The 24,573-nt window shown below is 44.6% G+C and overlaps 1 protein-coding gene across 9 annotated transcripts in view; it reads left to right on the top strand.

Moving 5' to 3' along the window:
• Positions 1–24,573, top strand: part of ACACA (acetyl-CoA carboxylase alpha) — a 154,236-nt gene that overhangs the window by 718 nt on the left and 128,945 nt on the right. For 4 of the 9 annotated variants that reach the window (XM_068910466.1, XM_068910464.1, XM_068910465.1 and 1 more), the window contains exons 1-3: positions 4,973–5,094; positions 9,765–9,811; positions 11,276–11,528. In XM_068910466.1, coding sequence (XP_068766567.1) covers positions 5,003–5,094; positions 9,765–9,811; positions 11,276–11,528 — 392 coding nt within the window. In that variant the 5' untranslated portion in view covers positions 4,973–5,002. Of the gene's footprint in view, positions 1–835; positions 969–4,972; positions 5,095–5,596; positions 6,449–6,536; positions 7,973–9,764; positions 9,812–11,275; positions 11,529–23,502; positions 23,792–24,573 lie in introns of those variants that run through there. The other 5 variants (XM_068910470.1, XM_068910469.1, XM_068910467.1 and 2 more) reach the window with 4 other exon arrangements.

Here is a 24,573-nt window from a genome sequence, read left to right as displayed (position 1 = left end):
GGTTGAATCAATCTTTTCTTTGGAAATAGTATGTTAATGGAAAATAAAATAAAAATATTCACTCAACTCAATGTTTCTCAGCTTGCGAAATGCAGTGCGTGGATCTCCATGGGAGAGATCTTTTTAGGATCCTCTATAGAGGAGGGTTTCATCATCTTGTCGACAAGTGTGTGCCCAGCTTATCTGAAAAGCATGTGTGTAATATCTGTGACACACATTAGGAAGGAAGAATTTTTAAACGTTTGGATAAGGCTCTTCTATATCTTTTCTTAAGCTTGTTTCCATCCATACTTGCTGATTTTTAATGCAACTTTCTGAAGACAAAACCATTAGGAATCCCCAATTTCTCAGCCTTGTAAATAAAAGTTCTAACATAATGAAAAAGAATTATATTTTGAAGAATTTGAAATGATTAAATAGGTTTTTAAATGAGGTCTAATACCGTTACTAGATGTTCACCATCCCAGCCGCAGTCCTGAGTTTCACTTTCTGGTTCCTTCTGCTGCTTCTCTTCCTGGGCTGGGAATACTGAGATAAGCCTAACTTGGTAGTTTTACAAGATGATTTAGAGTGGTTGAAGCTGTTAGAAAACTTAAGAACAAAACCAGCATGTCCTGTGGGCTGAGTTAATGATGGCAGCTCATCTGCTAAGTGGAGAGACTAAGTTACTTGATTTGTTTCTTGTCCTTAAAAACATACATGTCCTGTCAGTGTTGCAAGGATTAATATTTTATTGCTGGTGTCTAAAATCTTTTGTAACTTCTCCTAAATACCTATAACATGATTTTTACTTTAAAAAGTGATATGACCTTTCTCTCTTTTACTGGCCTGCCAGGATGTGAATCGTGCCAGGATGGATGGTGTCACTAACCCCCCCTAACCTGGGATGATCTTTCGGGTGTTTGCACTGGTGATGTTATCAGAGCCAGGGGAAGAGACGTGGAACCCTGAGTTTAGAATCATAGAAGGTAATAACATTTTCCTTGTATTTTTTGAAAGTTGTTTACTTGCACTATTAAGGCTACACTTGCTTTTTTGAGAAAGTGTGTGGGGGGAGGGGTTGCACATGTAAACAGCCTATGCACTTATAAGTCACGTAAAAGCAAATAATATACTGTGTCCAATTTCTGTACATAATAGAAAAAAAGACACGCATTTCACCATGCTCTAACCCTTCCATGAGGCAGAAATATGATCACAGTTCAAAATCGCTTTCCAGGCAAAACTATTGGAACATATGTCTGAGCTTTGTGCTTGATAATACCCAGCCAGTTTGATACAGTTTGTATTAAAGCATACATTATTGCTGTCCACATTTTGAAGCTTTAACACATTTGTAACCAGTCTTTTCAACTATTTCAGTATAGAATAGAGGGAAATTTGGAATCCATATCTACTCCTATGTAGGTCATGACAATATTCATCCAGTGTCCTAAATGCAGAATTTGAATCAGTGTGGCTAATGATAATTGGTGGGTGCTTCTTACCTTGCAATATATTCCATCTAAATCAATTACAGTAATTCCCCCTAAACTGTATTCCTTTGTAAAAACTTTTTGACCAGCACTTGTTCCTGCTTACAATGAAGAGAGATTTTGTTGTTGGCTTCAGCGGTTCAGAGCAGGTGTGAAAGATGCTAAGGCCAAGTTTTTATTTGCTTGTGTACAACTCACATAAATATTTTGGCATCTTTTCTGTGCTGTATGTAAATAGGCTGTTAACAATTATCCTTCTGTGCGATGTGCACTGGGATCCATCTGTGAAAAAGCCTAAGCATTAGTGTTATAACGATAAATAAAGTGCTGCTGTGAGGCCGTCAAAGCTGAGGGTGGCCAAAGGCTTTTATTACTGCTTATTTTCAAAGGCACCTTCCAAATGCACGCTTTAAGGCTGATTTACTTTATTTGCTGTTTCATGTGTTCTTTTCACTTTGCCCTTGAACAGAAGAGTTGCTACAAGATTTAATGATATGTAGCAATCCCTCCTCCAGTGGTATTTGAGTAGTATTTATTAGCCGAATGGGTGAAATGGGCAGGGCGCGCCAGCAGCATGCAGGTTTTAGCATGACCAAGTACTCAAAGTACTTGCTGGGATGAACTAAGCACCTGTCGTAATCTCTGATTTTGTAAGTTCTGTATAATAGTTATTATCAGTGATTTAGGACACAGTCTCTCAGCATGCCAAATACTCCCACTCACTTTTGTGTGATTTGGGGCTCGGGACTGTACATGATAAAGCTAACATCAGCCAACCTTCTCTTTTAACACCTTCATAAAAATCTTTAAGTGAGGGAAGATCCTCTATATAAAAGATGCATCTACAGAGATATAAATAAAAATGTCCATCCCCTGACCCTTTTCTAGATTTAGTCCTGATGGAGGTGAGAACACGGTCAGTTCTCCCTAATAATATTATTAACTGCAAAGCTGCAGAGCCCCAAACAAGATTTTCTAGCATATATTACACAGTACCACTGCTCTCCATTAGAGCACAGTCTCACATCCCCAGTACCTAGTGGCTCAGTCCTAAAATACCTTTTAAAAAGAAACTGCCTGGAATTTTAAACTGACGTCTGTGGCTGATAAACTTCAATGCTGTGTTACTGTTCCTGCTGCTGCGGTGAAGCTCCTGCGAGCCTGAGACCCAGAGCAGTCCCCAGACCGAGGATGCGCTCTCGCAGGTGGATTGTCATAAACCTGGCACAACCCTTTTATTTGAAGCGCAGGAATGAAAAGTCCAGTCTACAAGTTATACACCAAAATGCTGTTCCCTCCACGCAGGAGAGGAGGGACAAGTGCACTGACCACCCCCTAGGGGTGTTGTGTTCCTCAGGGCACCACAGGAAGGTGCTCGCAGAGCTGAACGCAGCGGTAATGGCTTGAATAGATCCGAAACCATCTGTGCGGGTACTTAGCTTTCACCCCCGCCCCCATCTCCACTGCGGCTCTCTGCAGGAAGGGGTCTGCCCATACAGATGACCAGATCCAGCAGCTTTAGGACTTAAGTTTGCAATGCTTATCAAGTTTAAATTTCAGCAACTCTGTAATGCAACAATCTTTCAGCAAAACGTAAAAAGGAAAAAAAAGGGAATGAGTAATTCTTTAAACTTATCGTGCATCTGCAGAACAAATTGTTAAGGGAATAAGTAGGCAGTGCTCTGGCAGTGCCTGGCCTGCTTTGCCTTGTTCTCACCGTGTTTGGCCTTTGTGTTACCTGCTTCATGTCCACCTGCCCCGCGCATTCCTGCGCCCCCGATAGCGCAAGGGCATGTCAACGCACCTGCTCCCACAAAGTGCTCTCGTGCATGGGGTGCATCCTGCACATGCTTCATATACACAGTTTGTGTGAACACGCAGTGCCTGGCGTGTCACTTTGCATGGCCGGGGACATCCCGGCTGCACGGCTGGTGCCTGCTGTGAGCGTGCGGCCCTGCTGTGGGTTAGGGCCCTGCTGTGGGTTAGGGCCCTGCTGCGCGTGCCAGGCCCTGTTGTGTGTCGGGGTCCCATTCACGCTGGGGACACACTTTGTGTACCAGGCCCTGTTGCATGTGGGGATACGCTGCGTGTACCAGGCCTCATTGTGTACTGGGGATTTGCTCCGCGGTAGGGACACACTGCACGTGCCAGGCCCTGTTGTGTGCGGGGACGTGGCGCGTGTGCCAAGCCCCGTTGTGTGTCAGGGCCCTGTTGTGTGTGGGGACATGGCGTGTGTGCCAGGCCCTGTGGTGTGTCAGGGCCCCGTTGTGCGTGGGTCATGGCGCGTGTGCCAAGCCCCGTTGTGTGTCAGGGCCCCGTTGTGCGCGGGGATGTGGCGCGTGTGCCAAGCCCCGTTGTGTGTCAGGACCCCGTTGTGCACAGGGACGTGGCGTGTGTGCCAAGCCCCGTTGTGTGTCAGGACCCCGTTGCGTGTGGGGACACGGGGCGTGTGCCAGGCCCCGTTGTGTGTCAGGACCCCGTTGTGCACAGGGACGTGGCGTGTGTGCCAAGCCCCGTTGTGTGTCAGGACCCCGTTGCGTGTGGGGACACGGGGTGTGTGCCAGGCCCTGTTGTGTGTCAGGACCCCGTTGCGTGTGGGGACACGGGGCGTGTGCCAGGCCCCGTTGTGTCAGGACCCCGTTGCGTGTGGGGACACGGGGTGTGTGCCAGGCCCTGTTGTGTGTCAGGACCCCGTTGCGTGTGGGGACACGGGGTGTGTGCCAGGCCCTGTTGTGTGTCAGGACCCCGTTGCGTGTGGGGACACGGGGCATGTGCCAGGCCCTGTTGTGTGTCAGGACCCCGTTGCGTGTGGGGACACGGGGTGTGTGCCAGGCCCCGTTGTGTGTCAGGACCCCGTTGCGTGTGGGGACACGGGGTGTGTGCCAGGCCCCGTTGTGTGTCAGGACCCCGTTGCGTGTGGGGACACGGGGTGTGTGCCAGGCCCCGTTGTGTGTCAGGACCCCGTTGCGTGTGGGGACACGGGGTGTGTGCCAGGCCCCGTTGTGTGTCCTAGGCCTCGCTGCCCCGGCCGTGCCTGCCTTCTTCCCCCCACTGCCCGGGGGCAGCTGGCGCCGTTTCTGGGCGGTTTCCCTGAAATACAGCAGTTTCGGGAGAGCCCCGCGTGGCTCCGGGCGGCGCGGCGCGGGTTAACGGGGCCGGAGCGCGGCGGCCGCGGCGCCGCCCCTCGCCGCCGGGAGCCAGTGGCCGCGCCGGCCCGGCCGCTCAGGCCATAGGCATCTCCTCATTGGCCACGCCCCGCGGGCGCTGCCTGATTGGTCACGCCCCCCGCTGCGTGACCGGCGCGAGCCAATAGCAGAGGCGCCTGGCGGCGCTCGGGGAGAGGGGGAGGGCTTAGAGGTGTTTGACCTGAGGTAACCTCTCGCATCACACCACCGCGGCGGCGGAGCGGCCGCGCGCGGCTGCGCGCGCGCGCATGTGTGTGTGTGTGTATGAGGGGAAAGGAGGGGGGGGTCGGGCGTGGCCGGGCGGAGGGGCGTGGCCTGCGGGGGCGTGGCCGCGCGCCCTGAATGGTGTGCGCGGGGCGGGGGGCGGGGGGCAGCGCCGCGCCCCCGTCAGCATCGCTGCCCTGCGCCAGGCCGGGGGCTCGCGGCGCCCTGAGGTGAGCGGGGCGGGCAGCCCGGCGGGCCCGGGGCTGGGGGGCGGCGGCGGCGGGAGGCCGCCGGCTGAGCGGGCACGGGGACGGGGACGCGGTCGGGGAGGGAGCTCGGGGCGGCGGCGCTTTGTTCGCGGCCGCGTGTCCTGTGGGCTGCGCGGGCGCCTCGGCGCGGCGGCGGCGCCCCCCGCGCGGCCGGAAGCGTGCGCACGCGGGTTTCCTCCGCCGGGGCCTGCCGAGGCGGGCGGAGGGGCCGCCCGGGCCGCGGGGTGGCTCACGTCGGGGCCGCCGCTCACGTCGCGGCTCGCGCCGCCTCGGCCGCCGCCCCCGGCCCGTTCGCCTCCCGCCTGGCGGCGCGTGCCTGTCGTTCGCGGCGGCCGGCTGCGCGGAGCATCGCTGCAGCGCGGCCGGGTCCCCGCGCCCCGCCGCGCCGCGCCGCGCCGCGCCACAAGTGGTTTTGTTGCTTTGCCTGATGCAAGGGGGTTAATTCGCAGCGGTAAACGCGAGGGTGTTGGAGCCGTCGAGGTCCGCGGAGCGCGAGGCGTCCGTTGTGCCGGCTTCCACCTCCCTCCCGGTCGCCCCCCTTCTGTTCCTGCTGTGATTTCAAGCTCCCTCCCTAAAGAGTGGGGGTTGGGGGGCGGATTTAGGAAGGAAGCTTGGGCATGCCTTCTGGAAAGTGCTGTCGAACTTCGGGTGCTTCAGAAATAGTAAAGCTAGAACAATTCAGATCATTCTCTCCCCTGCTTTTCTGGCCCCTTTTAAGTCGGCTTGTGAAGTTTTCAAGATAAAAGAGGTCCAAAGTGAAATTGTAGTCTGGATCCACTTAGCAGGCTGTAAAAATTCAGCAGAACGTTTAAGTGGTGTCCAGTCCCGTCAAAGACGATGGGATTTAGGCACAGTTTTGGGTGTTTTACCAAACTAGGATTGATGTAAACAGAGGCTGTGACTTTTGCCTCTGTGTTCTTCTTGAAAGTGACAGTTAATTATTTCCCCCCAGGAGGCTAGGAAGCCTATATTCAAGTTGTACGTTTAGCTTTATGTGTGTTTAACATTGATATGGTAAATATTAAAATTAGCTAACTAAAACTACTAACCTGTGGACATACATAGTGGTTTGTACTTCGTAAAGTACCTCTCAATGCAAATGAAGCAAAGGAACTTCGCAGTACTTTGCTTCACTTCCTACCCTGAACTGTTCTTCTCAGCAACTGTCACTGTCCAATTATTAACTAGAATGTATGGGCCTACGCTAATAGGTAGATGTGACTTTAATTGCTCTGTGAAATTTGACTTTTTGGCTCAGATGCAGAAGAGCTGAAGCAGTGGCCCACTAATTGTGTAAGAGCTACAAGTTTTCAGAGTAAGTTTTAAGATACAGCGGCAGCTGGCTTGGAGGAAGAACGCAGGCAGGTAGTTCTGGAGGTGAATGTTTTACTGCTTAATGGCCCGTCTTGATACAAAAATCACCCCTCTATTTTCTAATTCGCTTCCAGTCCTGCTACAGGTAGGAAGGTAGCCGATTTGTTGTTGTTTTTGAGTAAAAGCAAATAAGTAGTGAAAGTAGGTGGTGAGAGAAAGCTGGTGAGAGTAGACGTGTCCATTTCATTGTTCTAAAATAACTTGTATTGATTAACAGTATCACAGATCCTTGGGTTTTAAATAGGAGGCCTTTAAATACGGATAGTTTTGTTAGAATTCGTTGTTTTATGACTTACCGATATTGTAGAGGCATTATGCTGTGTTTTTGAAGGAACCTACAACTAATTTTCACTGAAATAATACTATTTTTTTCAGTAATATAACTCTTTTCAGAATGGGGTGGTTCAAAAAAAATTAAAAACTTAATTTCAGATTGACATTACATACGTTTCATGCTTAGGTGTAATTTACAGTAGAAAAATGATCTTAAAATGAAGTTGTCATGTAAGAATATTAGACGTTAGAAGTTTTTATATGCATTTCATTGGCAAGCCAAAAGTTTTCCTAATGATAGGATAGCTGTGAAGAAGTGAATCAGGTTTTGTTCCACCTCAGGCCAAAACTCGATATGTTACCTTTTAAATTTGGATTACAGAGTTTTCATTGCTTGTAGTGCGAGGCATACAAAGAACACGATTTGCGTTTTAAATTCAGTGATGCCTTCAGAGCTGAGGAGTTTAAAAAATGTTATGCATCTTCCGACTTTTAATATGAGATGATTTCCCCAGGAGAAAGGAGGACGATGTGGCTTAGATTTTTGTAAAGCCTTAACTGTGACTTAGCGTATGCTAATGTAACTGAGCAGGCTTGAAGTGCATGATGTTACATGTTCGTAAATCTTTGCAGGACCAAATTCTGAATCTGAATTCTTCTGTAATTTATAATCTTTTCAGTCTCTGCAGAAGTTGCCCTGTTAGACGACGGGTAGTTGACGCTTGCAAAAATAAGTGTAGGGAGTACATAGAGTAGAGGAGCCAGGCAACTTTGTCTTTCAGGGTCTAGTTCAACGTTATTAAAACAAACGGCACCTATGCTAAGGTTAATGCTGTGCGAATATTATGTTGGTGGTTAGCTGAAGTTAAGTGAAGAAGCTGTGTTTTAAACTATGGCAGTTAACGCTTCAAAAGAATACAATGTGCCCTGGTTTACTGAGACTTTCATATTCTGTCTGCAGTATGGAAAGCAAAGGCTTCTGTAAGGAGATGGCTGAGAAATTGTACGTTTTAGTTGGCTGCAAAACAATGTTGAAATTCAATTAGGTATGAATAATGAGTTTCAGCATACTGAGAGCAAGCTGCATGTATGTCTAATTTGATGCAAGGTTGAGATACTACTGATCACAACATTTTCAAAGAACTCTTGTGACTTTGGAACTGAAGAGCAAGGGCTGCAGAAAGGGGCTGAGGTGCGTGGGTAATTGTGCTGGAATGGGGCTTCATGGATAACTAACTGCTTTATAACGACTTGCACAAACAAGGCATTTGAGTCGAGTTGTTTGAGCATGGGGTTGGGAATTGGCAGCCCTGGCATTAGTTTGATGTTTTCCCATGGAATAGTAGCATGAAACGTTTCTCCTCCTCTGCCTCTGTTTCTTTCTCTGCTTAAAAAAAAAGCCTCGAAACTTGATTATTAATGTATATGTTCTTGAAATTAGAAAAATCTTTCTTCATTAAGCAGGATTGAAGTTAGTTTGGCTAACAGTCATTTGGCTATCCCAGATTCTGTCAAGGAGTGTCTGATGCTAGAATAAATATACACATAAATATTGTCTTCATGTTTGTGTGTGTGTGTAAAGGAAAATTTGAAAAAAAGAAGCCAACTGTTGGAGTGAGTTGAGAACTGAAAAAACGTAGGTACTTTTTTCACTGTGATTTGGCATATACACGCAACAAGTGTCTCTGTTTCGGATAGTTTGGGCTAATAACTCAGAAACAATTTTGTAGCTGAATGTTCTGAGCAGTCTACTGTGTGTAATTTGAGTGATGAGAATAAGTCTTGTCCAAGCAGATCAGTGAAAGAAATTGTCCTAAGTGGCTTAGTTTCTGTACTTGACAGATAAGTGTGCAGCCTTTACAGTCGTGCTTCCCCTTCTGTACCCTCAAAAAAGGCAGATAGAATCACCCTTTAATGCCTATATTGGGCAGACACTTACAACTTTTCAGTCATAAAATGATTAAGTTCGTCTCTCTGTAAAATGAACTTCCCGTGGCCCCAGTGAAACTGGAGTTTGTGAGAGCAGTGATATCAACACAGAGTTTGATCTAAATAATTCAGTCAAGTACGTTCATGGTGAAAGTGCGTAAGCCAGTTGGATCTGTTTTTAATTTTCAGTTACTGATGAAAAGAAAGAGCATGGTGTTTAAAGATAAAAGTATCTATAAATTCCTGGTCTGTGCTCTAATTAAAATCATGATCGTGTCCTGTTTGTATTACAACATGGTCCAGTTTTGCTTGTGTAAACTGGATGAAAGCTGTCGTGTTTGTATCAAACCAGTGAAGCTGCATCCCTGTACTTGGCGTAACATCGCTCTAGTTAGCAGGATTTGCAAAGCTTTCTCTTTGGTTTAGGAAGTCAGTGAAAGTTAAGGATTGAAACAGTCTTTTTGGTGTAGTGAAGTAGCTATGGGGAGACTGGGGCCTGGACATAAACGTCCCTGTCTCTTGCCCTCGTCTGTATTGCTGCATCATAATTTCTTTTACAGATAAACTACTATTTTCTTGATGTGAAAATATGGTATGTCACCCGTGCTTCTACCCATCAATTGTCCGTAAGGTTTTTAAGAATATAGTTAGGGTTGAGATTTACTCCTGAGCATTGAGATTGGCCAGCAGATTCGGAAGTTCAGAGGTGATGGAGAGGAGTTTGACGTAGGTAGATAGCCCTGGCACAAAGCCTCATTTCTTCTAGAAACTAGACTGAAATACATGGGGGATGATCAGGTCTTTATCTTGCGTGTGCTAACACATGGCTCAAAAGTTGCCAGAATGATGGAGTAGCAGCAGATGTTGCAGCTCGACTTGAGCGTCTTAGATTGAGTTTCTGGTTTACTCTGTGACTTTACTCTACACAAGCTATGTAACCTGTTTTGTGCTGTTTTTTCTCAACAGTCTTGTGCTTATTGATTGATATAGTCAGGAATACCCATCTAGAGTAGTCTTCATAATAACACTTTCTTGATAATTCTCTTATTTTCCAGTTCATTTTGGAAGTGGATATCTGCTCAGATTGCAAGACTAACCAGAGGTTAGTACATAAACATTCCTAATTTTTTAAGGATTTGTTTTCCATCTGTGTGCAGAAGTCCTGTATGTAAGTGCATCAAAATCAGGCAGAGCAGGGTGCATCAAAGGTGTATTCCCCATCCCAGCTATTTTTGACTGTGCTGTGGGGTGCTCCTTTGTTCTCTCTCCATCTCTCATGCTCTGTCTTTCTCAATTTTATTTTTTTCATACTTAAAATTGTTACATTCATTTGCTGGTAACACTGAATTTTGATACTTCAAAGATCCCTGTGGTAAGAGATAGTCTTCTGTGTGATGGTTTTTAATGGAAAATGGAGACCTCAACTTTAGCATTTTCCTCCAATGATTGGAAAACTTGCCGCTAATTTTCACTGTATTACCATATAGTAGATACCATCCCCTAATTGACATGGATGATCTGAGACTGAGAGGTGAAAGTCAGGGTGAAGTTACAGAAGATGGCTGAGCCAGTCTTAACAGCTCACTGCTGCCAGGAGGGGGAAGTTTTACTTCTTTCTCCATCGTCTCTTACCAGTATCTTCCTCTGCTTGTCAGACCCATAGCTAAGCTGATTCTACTTGCCAACCTTGCAGGAAATGATCTTTTTTTTTTTTTTTCATGGGTTACTTTTCTGAGGATTTTGTTGAGTCAGTTCGGAGAGGGATCTGGAAAGCACCGGAGCTGGTGGGGAGTAAGCAGTGTGAGCGTACAGCTGTGGGCAGAGAGGAAGTTAGGTGGGAAGACCTCTCCCTTTGACAGTGGTGGGCCGTTAGATTTGTTCAAATCATCCTATGGTAATTTATCTTTGGACCTGAATGAGCTTTGAAAAGTCTTCCTAAAGCTTGATCTTTTCATGTTAAGGATAAAGCAGGTAGCACAGCCGTGTGTGGAAGAAGTTTAAAATATTGCTGCTTATGCTATGATCTGTATAGAGAACTCCTGGGGAATCACTTCTTTTTTTTTTTTTTAAAAGATCTTTATTTAATCCTGTAGCTGTTCCAGCATCCAATGATTTTTGCCATGTGGCTTCTCTAAGCCTGAAAACTTCAAACTTTTTGATTTTGCCTCAAGCTTTTGGTGCCTATATCTAGCCTGTAATATCTAGCACAATGAGTTCCAGTATTCAGATGCTATCAAAATAAAAATTGTTAATAAAAACGTAACTAGAAGTCCGAAATTTCTTATCTGTGATTTTCTTTCACATGCCTGCTGCAGCTTTGTCTAAACTACCAGCTTTTTGCAACAGATCAGAATGACCAGGTGCTTTGATCTCGCAGTCCTTGTGCAAACAGTAAAGTCAATGATTGTAGCAGAAGTAGTGATCCTGGACTCCTGTCTGGGTTCAGCTCTAGTATTTTAACATTGCATTTCTCATCAGAAATGAACCTTGCTTTTTCTTGTTCTTTGTTTTGCAATTGCAGATGTTAACCTCAAGTCTTGTCTTTTGCTTTCTTTGCCTGTTATAGTGCTAAGAGCCCAATTTGGAGGAGCCATGGAAGAATCCACCCCACCAGCTAAACCTGGGGAGATGAACCCTCACTCTCGCTTTATCATTGGTTCCGTGTCAGAGGATAACTCAGAAGATGAGACTAGCTCCTTGGTGAAACTTGACCTGCTAGAGGAGAAAGAGAGGTCTTTGTCTCCTGTATCTGTCTGTTCGGATTCGCTTTCAGATCTAGGACTTTCTAATGCTCAAGATAGCCTGGCAAGTCACATGAGGTATGGGTAAAAATAATATTTAGATCCAGTCTTCAGACTTGTTACCCCATCCATTCCAGAGAGGCTCTCTTTCAAGGTGAAAGCTAATTGCTGTCTAGCAAGTTGAAAACTAATTACTCTTGCCTTTATGCCCAGGTTCTGGGTTTGGCTTCAAGTGTTCTTACTGTGGCAAAATGTTTTCCAGTATTCTGTTCCAAAATGGCCTCTGGTCTGTTTATCTGTACCAGAGACATCTATTTTGCATTGGGTTTAATGAAACATCTGTGTCTAAATTCCTTAAGCACCTTTCAAAGATCTCAACTGTTGAGTATTATGATGGGTTTCTTTATATTGCCTATCTCCAAGCTTTCTGAAAATTGAAATGTGTTGGCTGATATCTTTAAAGCTGTCAGTTGTGTATGACTTTCAGATGGGGTAATTGGGCCATGTTTGTTCACTAAGAGGGCATTATTTGCTTATGTTCTCTTTGTGTGGAGTTTAGTGCCATACATATGGCCAAAGAGTTGGCAGTACACCTGAATTAAGATCAGTGACTCCAAATAGCATGGAATGAACATGTTTTAGTTTGGATAGGGAAAACTCTTTCTGGATAAAGAAGAGAGTGACACCCTGTGAAGTGGCAGTAAGCCAAGACTTAATATGGTGACTGCTGCTTGAAGCTCAGGGAGATGTTGGTCTCACAGCTGGGAGAAGGGCTATTCCACTCCCACTCCTAATTCCTTATGGCTCAGATAAGCTGGGCGCAGTTGGGCTTTTCAGATCGTGGTGTTAATGTTTCCGTGTCAAAGAGCCATTTTATTCGTTCAGTGTTGGTGATTTGCATACCACTTGGGGTTTTCTCTGTCACAGGCTAGATATTTTGTACTTTACAGTGTCTCTGGATAGGTCATGGTTTTTTGGTGGCTGGTCAATCTTGCTTCGCTCTTCTGCATCCCGTCCTTTTGTTTCCCATGTTCCCTGAGGTATGGTGTCCAGAACTGTGCACAGTACTGTACCTAAGGCCTTGTCAGAGCTGGGTAGAATGAGAAGATATTGTATATGAGGAGCAGAAGACTATGAGCAATCACCACATTGTGTATTAATATAGTTATCTTGTACTGTTATCTATGTTAACTATAGTGATCTTGCACTGTGTGATGCTTTGTACTTGTTCCTGCTGAATTGCAGCAGTTCATTTCAGATTACTTTGCCAACTTGTCAAGTTCCTTTAGAATTAAATTCTTGATTCTAAAGCATCTGCAGCCATTCCTCGTTTGATGTCAAACTCATAACTAGTAACTTAAGAAAGAAAATATTAAACCGTATTGGTATCAGAACCTTCCCAAAGCCCCGCTTGCTATATGCTTCCAGTTTAACAGAAGTGTTGCTCATCATCATTTGAGCTTCCAACCACTCCATCGTTGTTTCATGTATATATTGTTTATGAAACTGTAATCCTGGACGGTGTCAGAAGTCTTTTCTGAAGTCCACATTTACTGGAACAATTGACTGTCCTCTGTTTGCAAGGCCTTTTAGCATGTAAGGGAAAGAAATGCGTTTTTGTTTTGTGAAGATTTGTCCGTGGTAAGTTCTAACGTTAGTAATGTTTGTAAGTTAACGTTAACTTACTAACACTTTATCTGCTAGTTGCTTAGCAGTAGGCTTGGGATTATTTGTTCTGGTGCCTTTCAACTTCAGGTTCTCCCAACGGTTCCTCCCAATTGGTCAGAACCAAATCTAGAAGAGCTTCCCCTCGAGTTGCTTTTCTTAACCTGCCTTTTTGAAAGCTCTCATCACATTTCAGGAACATACAGGACTGTCTGAATCCCATCATAGGTCTTTCGGAACAGTCCCTCATTACCACCAATTTGTTACTCTGGGAGAAACTTAGTTCTAAAAATGCTTTTGCTGTTTACTGGCCAGGGGTGGACGTCTGTGGATGACACTATATCCCTTTATTTTTCTTTTTAATGTTATTCCAGGACTTGCAGTTTGCTTGTCATCTGTTATTTCCTGAACTTTATAACTGGTAGCTATATCCCTGATAAATAAAGCAACTCTCTCCTTTTTCCCCTGCTGTCTTTCATGAATAAGACGTGCCTTTCTCTATTAGTGTTGCAGACGTTTTAAGGAGTCCATTAGTAATGCAAGGAGATGTTTCTATCTGTGTGACCAGCTGACCCTTTAAGCTTGTTCTTCTGTTTTACTGTTTTTCTTTGCTTGTGCAGATGAAGTAATTTTAGTCTGTCCTTTTAGTGGTGGTCCCCTTGCCACTTTAAGGAGACAGCCTCTGAACTCTTGGGGACGGTGGCAGAAGGGCCTAGTAGTCCATGTTTTACAGAGGTGTTACGATCATACTGATGGACGCTTCTAGCCAGCTGGCAGCAATATAACAGATACACGATCTTAAAACAAATGTAAAGAAGATTACCTTTCCAGTGACTCCATTCCAGCATTTCCAGTTGTAATAATTTGGGAGCACAAGAGGTGGTTTTCAAGCAGGAAAAGATCTAGTCCTGTAACTGTATACGTTTTAGGGTCAGAAGAAACTGGATGAGCATTTAACCATTTGTATGGAAACAGACAGTAGGAGAACAAGAAAAATCAAGGCTCAGCAATGTCTGTCTGTCACTTCTAGGACGCTACCTGGCATCAGAGAGCTTTAATGCAATAGGTGTGCAACCCTGAGCACTTCTGTTGTAACGTGCTTACTTTGGCACTCTCCTTTGAAGGCACTTGACTTTCAATTAAATTGGAGAGATGTGCCAATTCAAATAAACAAAGTCTCAGCATTAGGCTGTTTTTTAAAGATAAAGTAAGATGAATTGAAATAGTTCTCCAGGAGAGTAGTCTCTTTCATCAAAAGATTTCCAAATAATGTTTACAGAAGGAGAAACTGAGACACAGGCAAGTTAAACAACTTACCTGAAGTCACTCTGGGACGCTAAACTGATGGAACGCTGGTATTCTTGCGTCTAGCTTCCTTTTGGTATACACCAAATTGCAACTCTTTCTACAGTGACAAAGATAAATTTATGGGGAGTTCTGTGCAGCATTGGCCACACAAGGTGCGGGTCTAAGGGAACATGCCTTTTAGTCATGAGGAAGTTGCCAAAAATCTTTGTTTGCAGAGTTGCAGGTGCCCTGGTTTGTTCTGCAGTTCCACGTAGGAAATTTGGTTAGCTAACCACGGGGATAGCTTGTATTTGAGGTGAGGGACTTTGCTGCAGAGAAGGCCTCTTCTCAGGCAACGATTATGTCTAAAATACAGAATTGAGTCAGTTGAAAAAAGGTTTGTGAGTGTACCTGACCTATCGTTTTACCTCTCCCTAAAGCATGTTAGGTAGTAAACCTGTTGCTCTGATGGCTAGAGAAAAGGCATTTCCTCCTATAGCGCAGGAAAGCTGGAAAGTAGGATTGTCAGCCGTCTGATCAAGTTGTTTTTTTCCCTCTGAGGTGCAGACAGTTTAAACTTCCTTTCTCCTCCAAACACCACTTTGTTGCTTTTGTGCAGGCTGACGGTGAGACTGTCTAATCCATCCCGTAACATACAGTGCCAGTGACTGTTAGTACCTTTTGAGCAGCAGCAGCAGTACCTTTTGAGCAGCAGCAGCAGCACTTACCCTGACATCCCAAGCAGATTTCCTCCCCTCTGGGGAGCGTTTTGTTAGTTTTAAAATGACTTTGCTAATAGACGTGCTCTTCCTTGGTCATCAAATAGCACTCTCTTGAACTGGCCCGTTCTTGCTATTTTATAGTAAAGAAATTCACCCAGCCAGAGGTCAAATTAATTATCTTTGTGAAAGGTGCTGGAGCCTCTGATGCCAGGATGGGAGGCCAGCCATGGCATGGCTGGCACCCTAAACCTCATGGCAGTCATTCCTCACATCACATTTGGTCATCTGATAGCCTTTTAAGCCTCTCTTCCTGTTGTAACAGGCACTTCTACTTCTTTCTTGCTTTCAGACCCCCCCCTAAACAGCAGCAGCACACTGTCACTTCGTTAAGCGCAGGTTTCAGTAAACTGCTGGTGGGGGTTAGATGGTATGGCTTGCGTTCAGCAACTGAGACTTTGCGGGTCTTCTGTCTGAGCTGGAAAACATTGCTGAGAGCCTTATTGTCTGATGAGGTTGTGATGTCTGATCGATACATCCTGACCTAGTTTTGGGTGGTCTGTATGCCAACTCATGTTTCTTCATTTGAGCACGCAGTGTGTGTGTGCACGCTGTGCTCTTCCATCTATCACCTTATTGATCTTGTTAAGTATTTATGCTATTGCTAAAGACAGTCTTGCTGGGACAGGTTGTACAATATATGCTTCCATACCGCTAGATATCTGTGATGACCTTTGATTGTGCCAGTTGGCTACCACTTTATGAGACTGAGAAATTCATGATCTGATAATGATCTTTCAATTGGTGTACGGCACATCAACATTTAACAGAAATTGTATGTTGGAAATGTAACCATGCAGATTAAACTATTCTAATTCTTTTCTTGCTTGTGCCTTAAGATGTGCCTTATGTAAGGAGCACCAGCAATAAAAATCACATAATATTTTTTTCTCACTCTGTAACTTATAGCATCTGACATTGAAAATGAACCTCCTTAAAAAAATACTCTACTTGTATACATTTTACATCAAAAAACCTACTCTCTGTTGCATTCACACCTTTAGATAATAAAGCTAAACATACTATTTTCTTCTTAATCTTTTTACTTCCAAGGTTAACTGAGAAATTTCCATCAGCACTTCCAGCTGAAGGCCGCAGTCCTGTTCTGATACAGTGTGTGTTGTGTAGTCAGCCCTTAGACAGTTGCTGTGTTCCTTCTGAAGTTTCAGCAGTGGATTAAGTAACTTTTCTATAAATGCCCCTTGGAAAGTACTTCAGGTCTGTTATTAAATAAATTGTTCTTGACTATTACTAAATATAATTCCCAATTTTAAAGATGGCATCTTGTATCGAATTCTCGTTTAAAATGGAATAAATTTCACTTACCTCCTGGTCTTCTTACATCAGGGCTTTGATTTCATAAACAATGAAACCCGTGTACCAAGTCACCGGACAATCCACTTGGATCAACTGAAAGCCAAATTTTTTAGAAGTAGCTCAACTGTTACCTCTGATGTCACACCCACAGAGAATTTAGCCCTTAGTACCTAACACTATTTGGACTTCTCAATAAATAGTCTCCATAAATTATTGAGATGTGTAAAAAGAGCTAATCATCCGTTAAAGTCATTTTGGAAGGAGGCATCAGTTTTAGTCTTGAGAGTAGTATATTAACTATGCCCAACTTGGCGCTTGGACAAGATACCTGGCTGGAAATCGATCTTAGAAGGATTGCACAGAGTACTAAAAAAAAAATACAAGATTCTCTTGAGTTTGTTTTGAGTTAAAAATTCCTTCCCAGTCCAACTGTTTGTGGTTAGGAGATAACACTACAGGGTATTGATCCTGTAAAAATCATGAGTGCCTGTGTAATTTTATGCACAATTGTGTACGTAAAAGTACATGTATGCTTTAGTGCCAGCAGGACTGGAGCTTTCACTGACTGGCCTGGCTGCATCAAAAAGCATTTTTTCCTTTGCTGAACTGATTCCTTCCTGTTCCAGGTTTTCTCTGGACTGTGGGGCCCCTACTTGAATTGAAGACTCCTCCTCTTAATCTACTCTCTGTGCTATCAGTTGCCATGGTGCTGCTGAGGTTTTTGTGCAGGGAGACTGGCATCAGTGTGCATCTCACAGACCAGAAGGCCATTAATGAAACTGGAATCTTGTAGTGCTTGCTGAGACATCTTATTTCCTTTGCATACGATCAGTTGCCCTCTGCTCAGCAGATGCAGGAGAGTGATACTGTTGCATGTTTCTGCAAATTGCTGAAATAAAGCTGTGCATCTTCAAGGAACCCCTGCCAAAACAAGAGACTTATTTCCACCCCTTTTCTTACCGTAACTGCCAATGAGTGATGCTGTGATTTATATTTTGAGTTTCATCCACCTGGGGAAAAAAGCTGTATTTCCCCTTTATTTACATTCTATTTGCTTTTTGGTCCTTGGGCGTTATTTTAAACAGTGTTGGAAAATACTTTATCTTTTATGTTAACAATAACTTTAAAGATTTAAATTTGGGGATCTTAGCTGTATGAATTAGAAGCCTAATTTCGGACCCAGTAAAATGGATGGATCATCATTTGTGGGTCATCTTTGGATCAGCTCCTCTGCCTGTGGAAAAGGAGGAAGCTTGTCTGTTATTTTGTGTTCTTAGCTCTTCCTAGCTGTTTCTGGTTATACTGATATTCAATGAACTATAATTTGTTTTTCTTTGACTTCTTTTGTGATTTGGCAGCCATCTTCTCTGCAAGCTTTCCTGTTTAGTCAGCAAATGCACTTTAAAGTGCTTTTCATCTGCATACATCTCAAAAGTAGTATTCTTCTTTGGTCTCCCAGGGTAACCTCTGTCCATGGTTATTGCATGGGAAATATCAACTCTAAATTCAGTAATTTGTTGGAAGATTTTTGCAAAGATTAACTAGCTAGCTGAGATACCACTGCAGTGACAATGTCTCCTACTTACTTAACTTAGCTGATATTTCTAACTGAAAAGATAACAAAGTATTCTTTGCTCTATCTGAATACTTAAGGGCCTGCTCCTCTGCTGAATGCCCTCACTTTTCACCCAGATCAGGACATGCAGCAAAAGCATTCAAAAACAAGTGCTTTTGCAGTAGCCCTTCACAGCCTACTGCTTGTGTCTTCAGTGGCTGCAGGAGGAGCTCTTGATGAATTTAGGTTTGTGACGGATCTCAGAGAAAAGGAAGTGTCATTAAACCTCTTTCAGGTTAGGAAAGCGAAGAATCTCCTGTCTTGGATCTCTTGGCTCCACATTGTGACTGCGTCTCTAAGACTAGTAGCTGAAAAGGGCCACACCGTGCTTTCTGTACAGGATTTTCTTATGTCAGGCAAAAACTTTCAGTGGTCAGTTTTCTTCAAAACTCTTACCCTCTGCCCCTCAATTCTGGTTGTTATGAAAGATATAAATGTTCCCTCTTTCACAGGCCAGATCTGTGTTTCACATTTGAACTTACTCTGCCAAAGAGCTTTGGAAAGGTTCCTTGCAAAAGACTTCAGTTCTGCTCCCTTCTCAGTTGCAGAATTTTTGTTGTTGTTGTTCTTAATTTAAACTAAACTTTTATCTTGGTTGCAGGACTTGGCCTGGAGAATGTTAGGCTGGTATTCCAGGCACACGTGGGATTTTTTTACTTGATGAGGATGTAAAGGTTACAATCTTCCAGTATTTTGTAGCTTGAGGAACTGCAGTGTGGATGGTGTTTAGATTTAGATTTGGTTATTTATTTGTTTAGGCCCTTGGATTTACTGCCAAACTATGGTGGGTGGTTTTGAGGGGTGCAAATTTGGTGCCATGGGTCTAAGCAGGGAGGGGATGATGAAGAAACGGCTTCTGAAAGATAATTTCAAGGAGAGGGAAGGGGCTTGGAGTGTGCAGGATGCTAGAGGCTCATCAGGCATGAGGATGCATGAAGGAGAGCACAGAATATTTGGGAAGCAACAGTCAAGGGGAATGGGTCAAGGACTATGCAAAAGAGCTTCAGGAGTGAAGTGTTCTTGATTAGAGCCTGTGTGTGATTTGAAGGAGTTCAGTGAGCTTTAGATGACCAGGCTCCAGGAGAACAACTCTCTCCCTCTCACAATAACAAATGTGACGTTGCTTTGGAGCTTGCAGGGATTTGATGCGCGCATCCTGTGGGTATGGTGCGGTCTGAAAAACATCTGACATGATGGATAAAAAGGCAGATAGGTGATTTTGGAAGAGAAAATATCTGACAAACAAGTGTCCAAGCGCTTAAACTCTGTACCTGTTGCAGCCGCAGTACTTGGCTGTTTGAGAGGAATCCTAGTTGAGAAGATTGCGCCAGCTTGGGCTCTGTAGTTTTTGGAATCAAAGCTGCTGTTTTAGGTTACAGACTTTCCTTGATCACTGTTAAAAATCTGCGTTAGTGTGAATGCAGATGTGATCAGCCAGGGAGCAGGGGTGATGTATTTTATGCTGTGTCCTTTATTGAATTTAGCTTCAGTCCTTAGGCAGAGCTGAGATGACTCATTTTGTTTTGATTTATAGGTTGAAACACTGATTTCTGGCAGAATCTGCATTCAGGGCAACTATTCTGTCTCTCTAAGGCTGAAGGAAAAAAAAACTGTATTTGAATAAGTCCAGATTGCAGCCTCCCTGTACCTGCTACCCAAAACATAGTTGGCCGTGTACTCCAGCTACAGAATTCTGCACTGCTTGCTGGGCTGCATGTACGCTTGCTCTTTCTGTCTGCCTCTTTAAGATAGGTTGCAAGGGCAGATTTAAAACTGGAGTGGATCTTAGGGATACTTCCACTGTGTTTAAGTCTTACCACCCAGATCAGATGCATCTCTGCATCAGCACTTACATATTTACAAAACAAAAGCATGAATTGATTATCAGAGCTGCTCTCTCTCCACATTAGTCCACCTCCTCCTTTGTCCTTTACAGACCTAATATGAAGAAGGAGGAAAAAAAAATCCCAAAAACCCCTTTCTGTGTGTGTGTGTGTGTGCACGCTGCAGTCTCCTTAAGACTGCCTTTCAAACAAGCTAGCTAATGCATCACTGCCTTTGGAATAAACTGCTACGTCACTGATAGCACTTGGCATGTTACAGTGCTGGGATCAATGCAGGCTCCTAGCTGTGATGTGCGTCAGGTATGTATCTATAATGAATGCTTTTTTCTTAGAGGCTTAGAAGAGAGTAGTGAAGGCTTTTCTTTTGTCTAACAGCGGGCTTGGGATCTAAAGAGGGGGATGGCTTTCATACATTGGTTGCCATTTGGGTTCTGAGTAGTATTATGTTTAGGGAAATGAGCTTTCTAGAGCGTGTATGTGTTTGCTGGTAAGTATTATAGCAGAGTGACACATCCTTGCGCAGCATATTCAGTAGGGGTGTTGCAGCAAATCATGTCCATTGATCTGGTAGCAGTGATTTCAGCTGGCAGCAGGCATGATTAATATTTTTAACCAATGCTGAAGCTGCTCCTCTAAAATCAAACTGTGTGTAGCCGTAGGGTTTGTGTCCTTGCAGCTACAGTGGTTTGAAACTGGACTGGGGGCTGTGGGTAGTGTTTTTGGAACAGAGGCAAATATTTGGGAAACAATTTTCAAAAACACTACCTGAAAAATAAAATTTCAGTTCCACTGTGTGTGTGTGTAGGGGGGTGTGTGTGTAAATTTATATATATAAATTTTAATCTTGAGCCAGGATTAAAATCTGAGGAAATTTAATGGAACCACGGATCCTACAAGTATTTTATTTTGAAAATGTTGGAATATACCTTTTTCTATATGAAGTGCATGACATAGACAGTCACTGAATGTCTGATGGGTTTTGCTGGTCCTGTTTAGTGATACCCAGCAGAAAAACTGGCATAAGTTGTGTCAAGCAGAGTCCACGGGTCCTGACGTCTCTCCTGTTATGACAACTTGGTTGGAGCTGGTCAGGAACACTCTGGTCAAATGATGGCTCTTTGGCAGCCTCCTGCAGAGACAAAGGGGAAGCAGGAGCCTGAAAGGGAGGGCAGGCTCCGATGGCTGGAGTCGCGCATGGGGGCTGTGGGAGGCCGGAGCGCTGAGGTCTGTCCGGCAGCCAGGCCCGGAGCTGCGGGTCTCGCAAGCAGGGCTCTGCACCACACCAGGCTGAGTGACGTGGCAGGAGGCCTGTCAAACCTAACCAATGCTGGCAAATCCTTCAAGACAAGCTGCCCTTTCCTACACGCTTCTGTTTTAAAATGAGTTAAATGGGAAATTTCTGACATGCTTCGTAGTTGGGCAATCTGAACAATTCTTCAAAGAGGAAACAAAGGCTGACAGGTGAGGAGGCATTTAGTTACCACGCAGATGTATAATGTGCTTCAGTACAACCTGTTTTTTAATCCAAGAACAAAAGTAAAGTAGAGAGCTGGAAGGGATCCCAAGACTCATTGGGGCTGTCCTTTTGCCCTAAGATAGGGTCACCTGTACGGCACAGCAGCCTCGATCAGAGGCTGTGCCAGCCTCTTTGTATGTTTAATAAGGGATGTTCCACAAATACCCTAGACAACCACTTTGTCCACTGCTTTAATTATCAGTCCTGTTGAAAAGTTTTTCTAACATATATTCTCCTTGATCTAGGTTAATTCAGTTACTTCCAATTTGCAATGGGCATGAGTTAAAAATTGTTCCTATTCTCTTTTCCTGCATTTGAAGATTGCCATTAGGTGTCCCCTCAGTCTTTGCTTCTCAGAGTTGACCATCCTTTCACTCTTACCTCCTGGGCTGTACTTCCTGGGGTTACTAGAGCCCGATCACTGCCATCTGCTCTTGGACTTTATCCCAGACTGCTCCCAGTGCAGAGGGGAGCAGGAGTACTGTATCGCCTGTCTTCCATCTGACACTCCCGGTCACTGATTCCTGTACAAGTGCTGTTATGCAACAGCGTGATGTTGTTGATGCAAGTCCAGTGTGTGCTGTGCGGTAAGCTGTAGCTTTTCTTCTGCAGCCTTCCACTGTGTCAGTCAGTGGGGCAGGATGTTGTTTTCTGTGCCTATGTCTGTCTGCAGCAGGAACTGAAGTCCTCCATCTGTTTGGGCTTGGGGGTTTTAGCTTGTTTACACTCTGTTCTTTCCCTAGTATCTCTTGGCTCTGTTCTCTGGTCGGGAGATCTCTCTCCACTGGGACATCCTTCTTCACTGCCACAGTGTGTCGCTATTCCCCTTTACCCTTCTGCTGAAAACGCTTGAAGTTGGATCCACACAGAACTGTTTGCCTGCACTTTTATCAGGCACATGGCACTTTGTTGTTCCTTGCTTATCACATCTGTCTATTCTTAGTTCCCTGTCTGTTGCAGTGACCTCACCTTGCTCTTTAGGGCCCTGGGTTGCTTGCTGTCATCGTATTAATGTGACCTTTTCCTCTTGGCGCATGCTCCTTTTTTGAGTGGTCCTCGGATGGCTATAGGTGTTGCTCAGAGCCTTGAAGCGTGTGTGCAGCAGGTAAGGGCTGTGCTAACTGGATATGGCCCTATGCTAGGACCGACCTAAATGTTGTGAAATTTTGAAATGTAATCCAATCACCATGTATAGCTTAAATCCAGATTTGAACAAGGTCTCTGTTCATCACTATATTGCTGCACTCATTGCCCTTGCTCATCCTTCCTCCCCTCCCCAAAGTTTGCAATTTATCTTTCCGCATGTGCTCAATACTGCGTAAACATCCTTCCTCGCTGCAGTGGTGGTATGGACCCTGCAGTGCTAGAGTACCTTTGTTTGTGAGCGCATTTATCCTTATAACACTCAGAGTGATCTCATCTCCATGTTATAGGTGAAGAAACTGAGGTGCAGGAAGTGACCTGTGCAGGGTGTTCTAGCTTCCAGGCTGGGCCCCAGCGTGGTCTGTTGTCTCACGTCTGGGTCACTGCTATACTCTGTGGCTGCACAGACTGTGTATCTGACTTTCCTCTCTCCAGTTCTGGAATGCTTTTCTTCTCACCTCCCCAGGCCCTGTGAAAATCTGGTGTGAAATCCTATATGTCGATTGAATTCTTTAGGCTAATTGGCCCCTGAAGTCATTCCTTTGCTCTCACAAAGCCAACAGCTGAGGAGGTGCTTGCAGGTTGCCTGTGCGGTTCCGTGTCCAGCGGAGCAGAGTCGCTGTGGGTGCCGATGGGCTCCGCAGCAGGCAGGGAGGCAGTGCAAGCTCTGCTTCCGTGTGCGACCCTCTGTGGGGAGCATGAACTGGGGCTGGCCAGGGCTGCGCAAAGCCACTTTGCGGCATGAGGGCTGCAGCAGCAGAGCTGTGTGTTAAGCCTGATTACATAACCTGTAGATCAGTTTCTCTCTTTCCTGATCAGCTGCTTTCCTCTGAATGCAGAACAGAGAGGCTGCTACCCTCTCTGAGTGCACACGCTGCGTCACAGGAAGAAAGAGTGGCTGAGAGGAGCGGGGTGGTGGAAAGCAAGGGACAAAGGTTAAAAGATTGAAGCAATCAGGGAAGTGCCACTGCTTCAAGGAGAACTGCATGAATGCAAGAGGCTCTTTGCAGCTTTCTCCTGCTGGGCTTTGAGCTACAGTATCGGGGGGGAAAAAATAGCAATGGCTACAACAGATGAGCCATAAGCAAAAATAAAATCTGGTAATTCCTTTACTGAGACAGTATGGAGGATTCTGCAGATGAGAGTCAGGAAATGAGATACCACATGCTGCAAAGGTAAGAATTCCTGATATGATTGTCTCCTGATGGCAGCATCCGTCTTGGACTGAGGTAATTGGGCCCTTTGTACTGGAAATCTATGCTGATATTTTTCCATGTTATTTTTACCTTAACTCGAGAGATTTCGGGAAGATATCTGTATAAGATATCTATGCATGCAGTCTCTGAGAAAGACGCTAGACTACACTGTAGTTGGGAAATGAGTGTTAAAAAGTTTGAGTTTCTGCACAACTTTTAACCTCTAAAAAATAAGGATAGAATGATTAGCATTTTGAAAGTTGCTACTTAACAAAACACTGCAGTTGTGACCTAGTGAATAGTAGGGATGGCTATTACTAACTCAGCATTTATCCTGCTTTGTTTAGAGCTCAGTGTTCTTTCTTCCTTGCTGCCCTGCTTCTCCCTCATTTTATCTTGCAAAAACAACAAAATCTCTCCTCCTGTTTTGATTATAATGTGCAGTCTGTAGTTATTAGTAAATGGACTTAATATTCTTGTTATACTTCCCTTCACAAATTAAGCTGAACTCCACTTGCTTATAAACAAGTATTTGTACTTTATTCTGCATGATGCACTTCTGTTCTGTTTGCATGTTCTGGTTTTGTCATTTTATGCGTAGCAGTATTGTGTAGTAACTTGAAGTTGGCAAGATGGTTCATCTTCATACACAGCCACAGATTCTGACCCCAAGATTTTATCTTCTTCTGTTTTTGCTGAGGCTTCTCTCAGTAAACGTCACGACTGAGGACTTGTCTCATTTATGTGTTGCCACGCCATAG

The sequence above is a fragment of the Struthio camelus genome, chromosome 16 (genome assembly GCF_040807025.1).
Source record: "Struthio camelus isolate bStrCam1 chromosome 16, bStrCam1.hap1, whole genome shotgun sequence".
NCBI lineage: Eukaryota > Metazoa > Chordata > Aves > Struthioniformes > Struthionidae > Struthio > Struthio camelus.
Note: the sequence above shows the minus strand (reverse complement) of the source record. Positions and strands in the feature narration are given on the sequence as shown.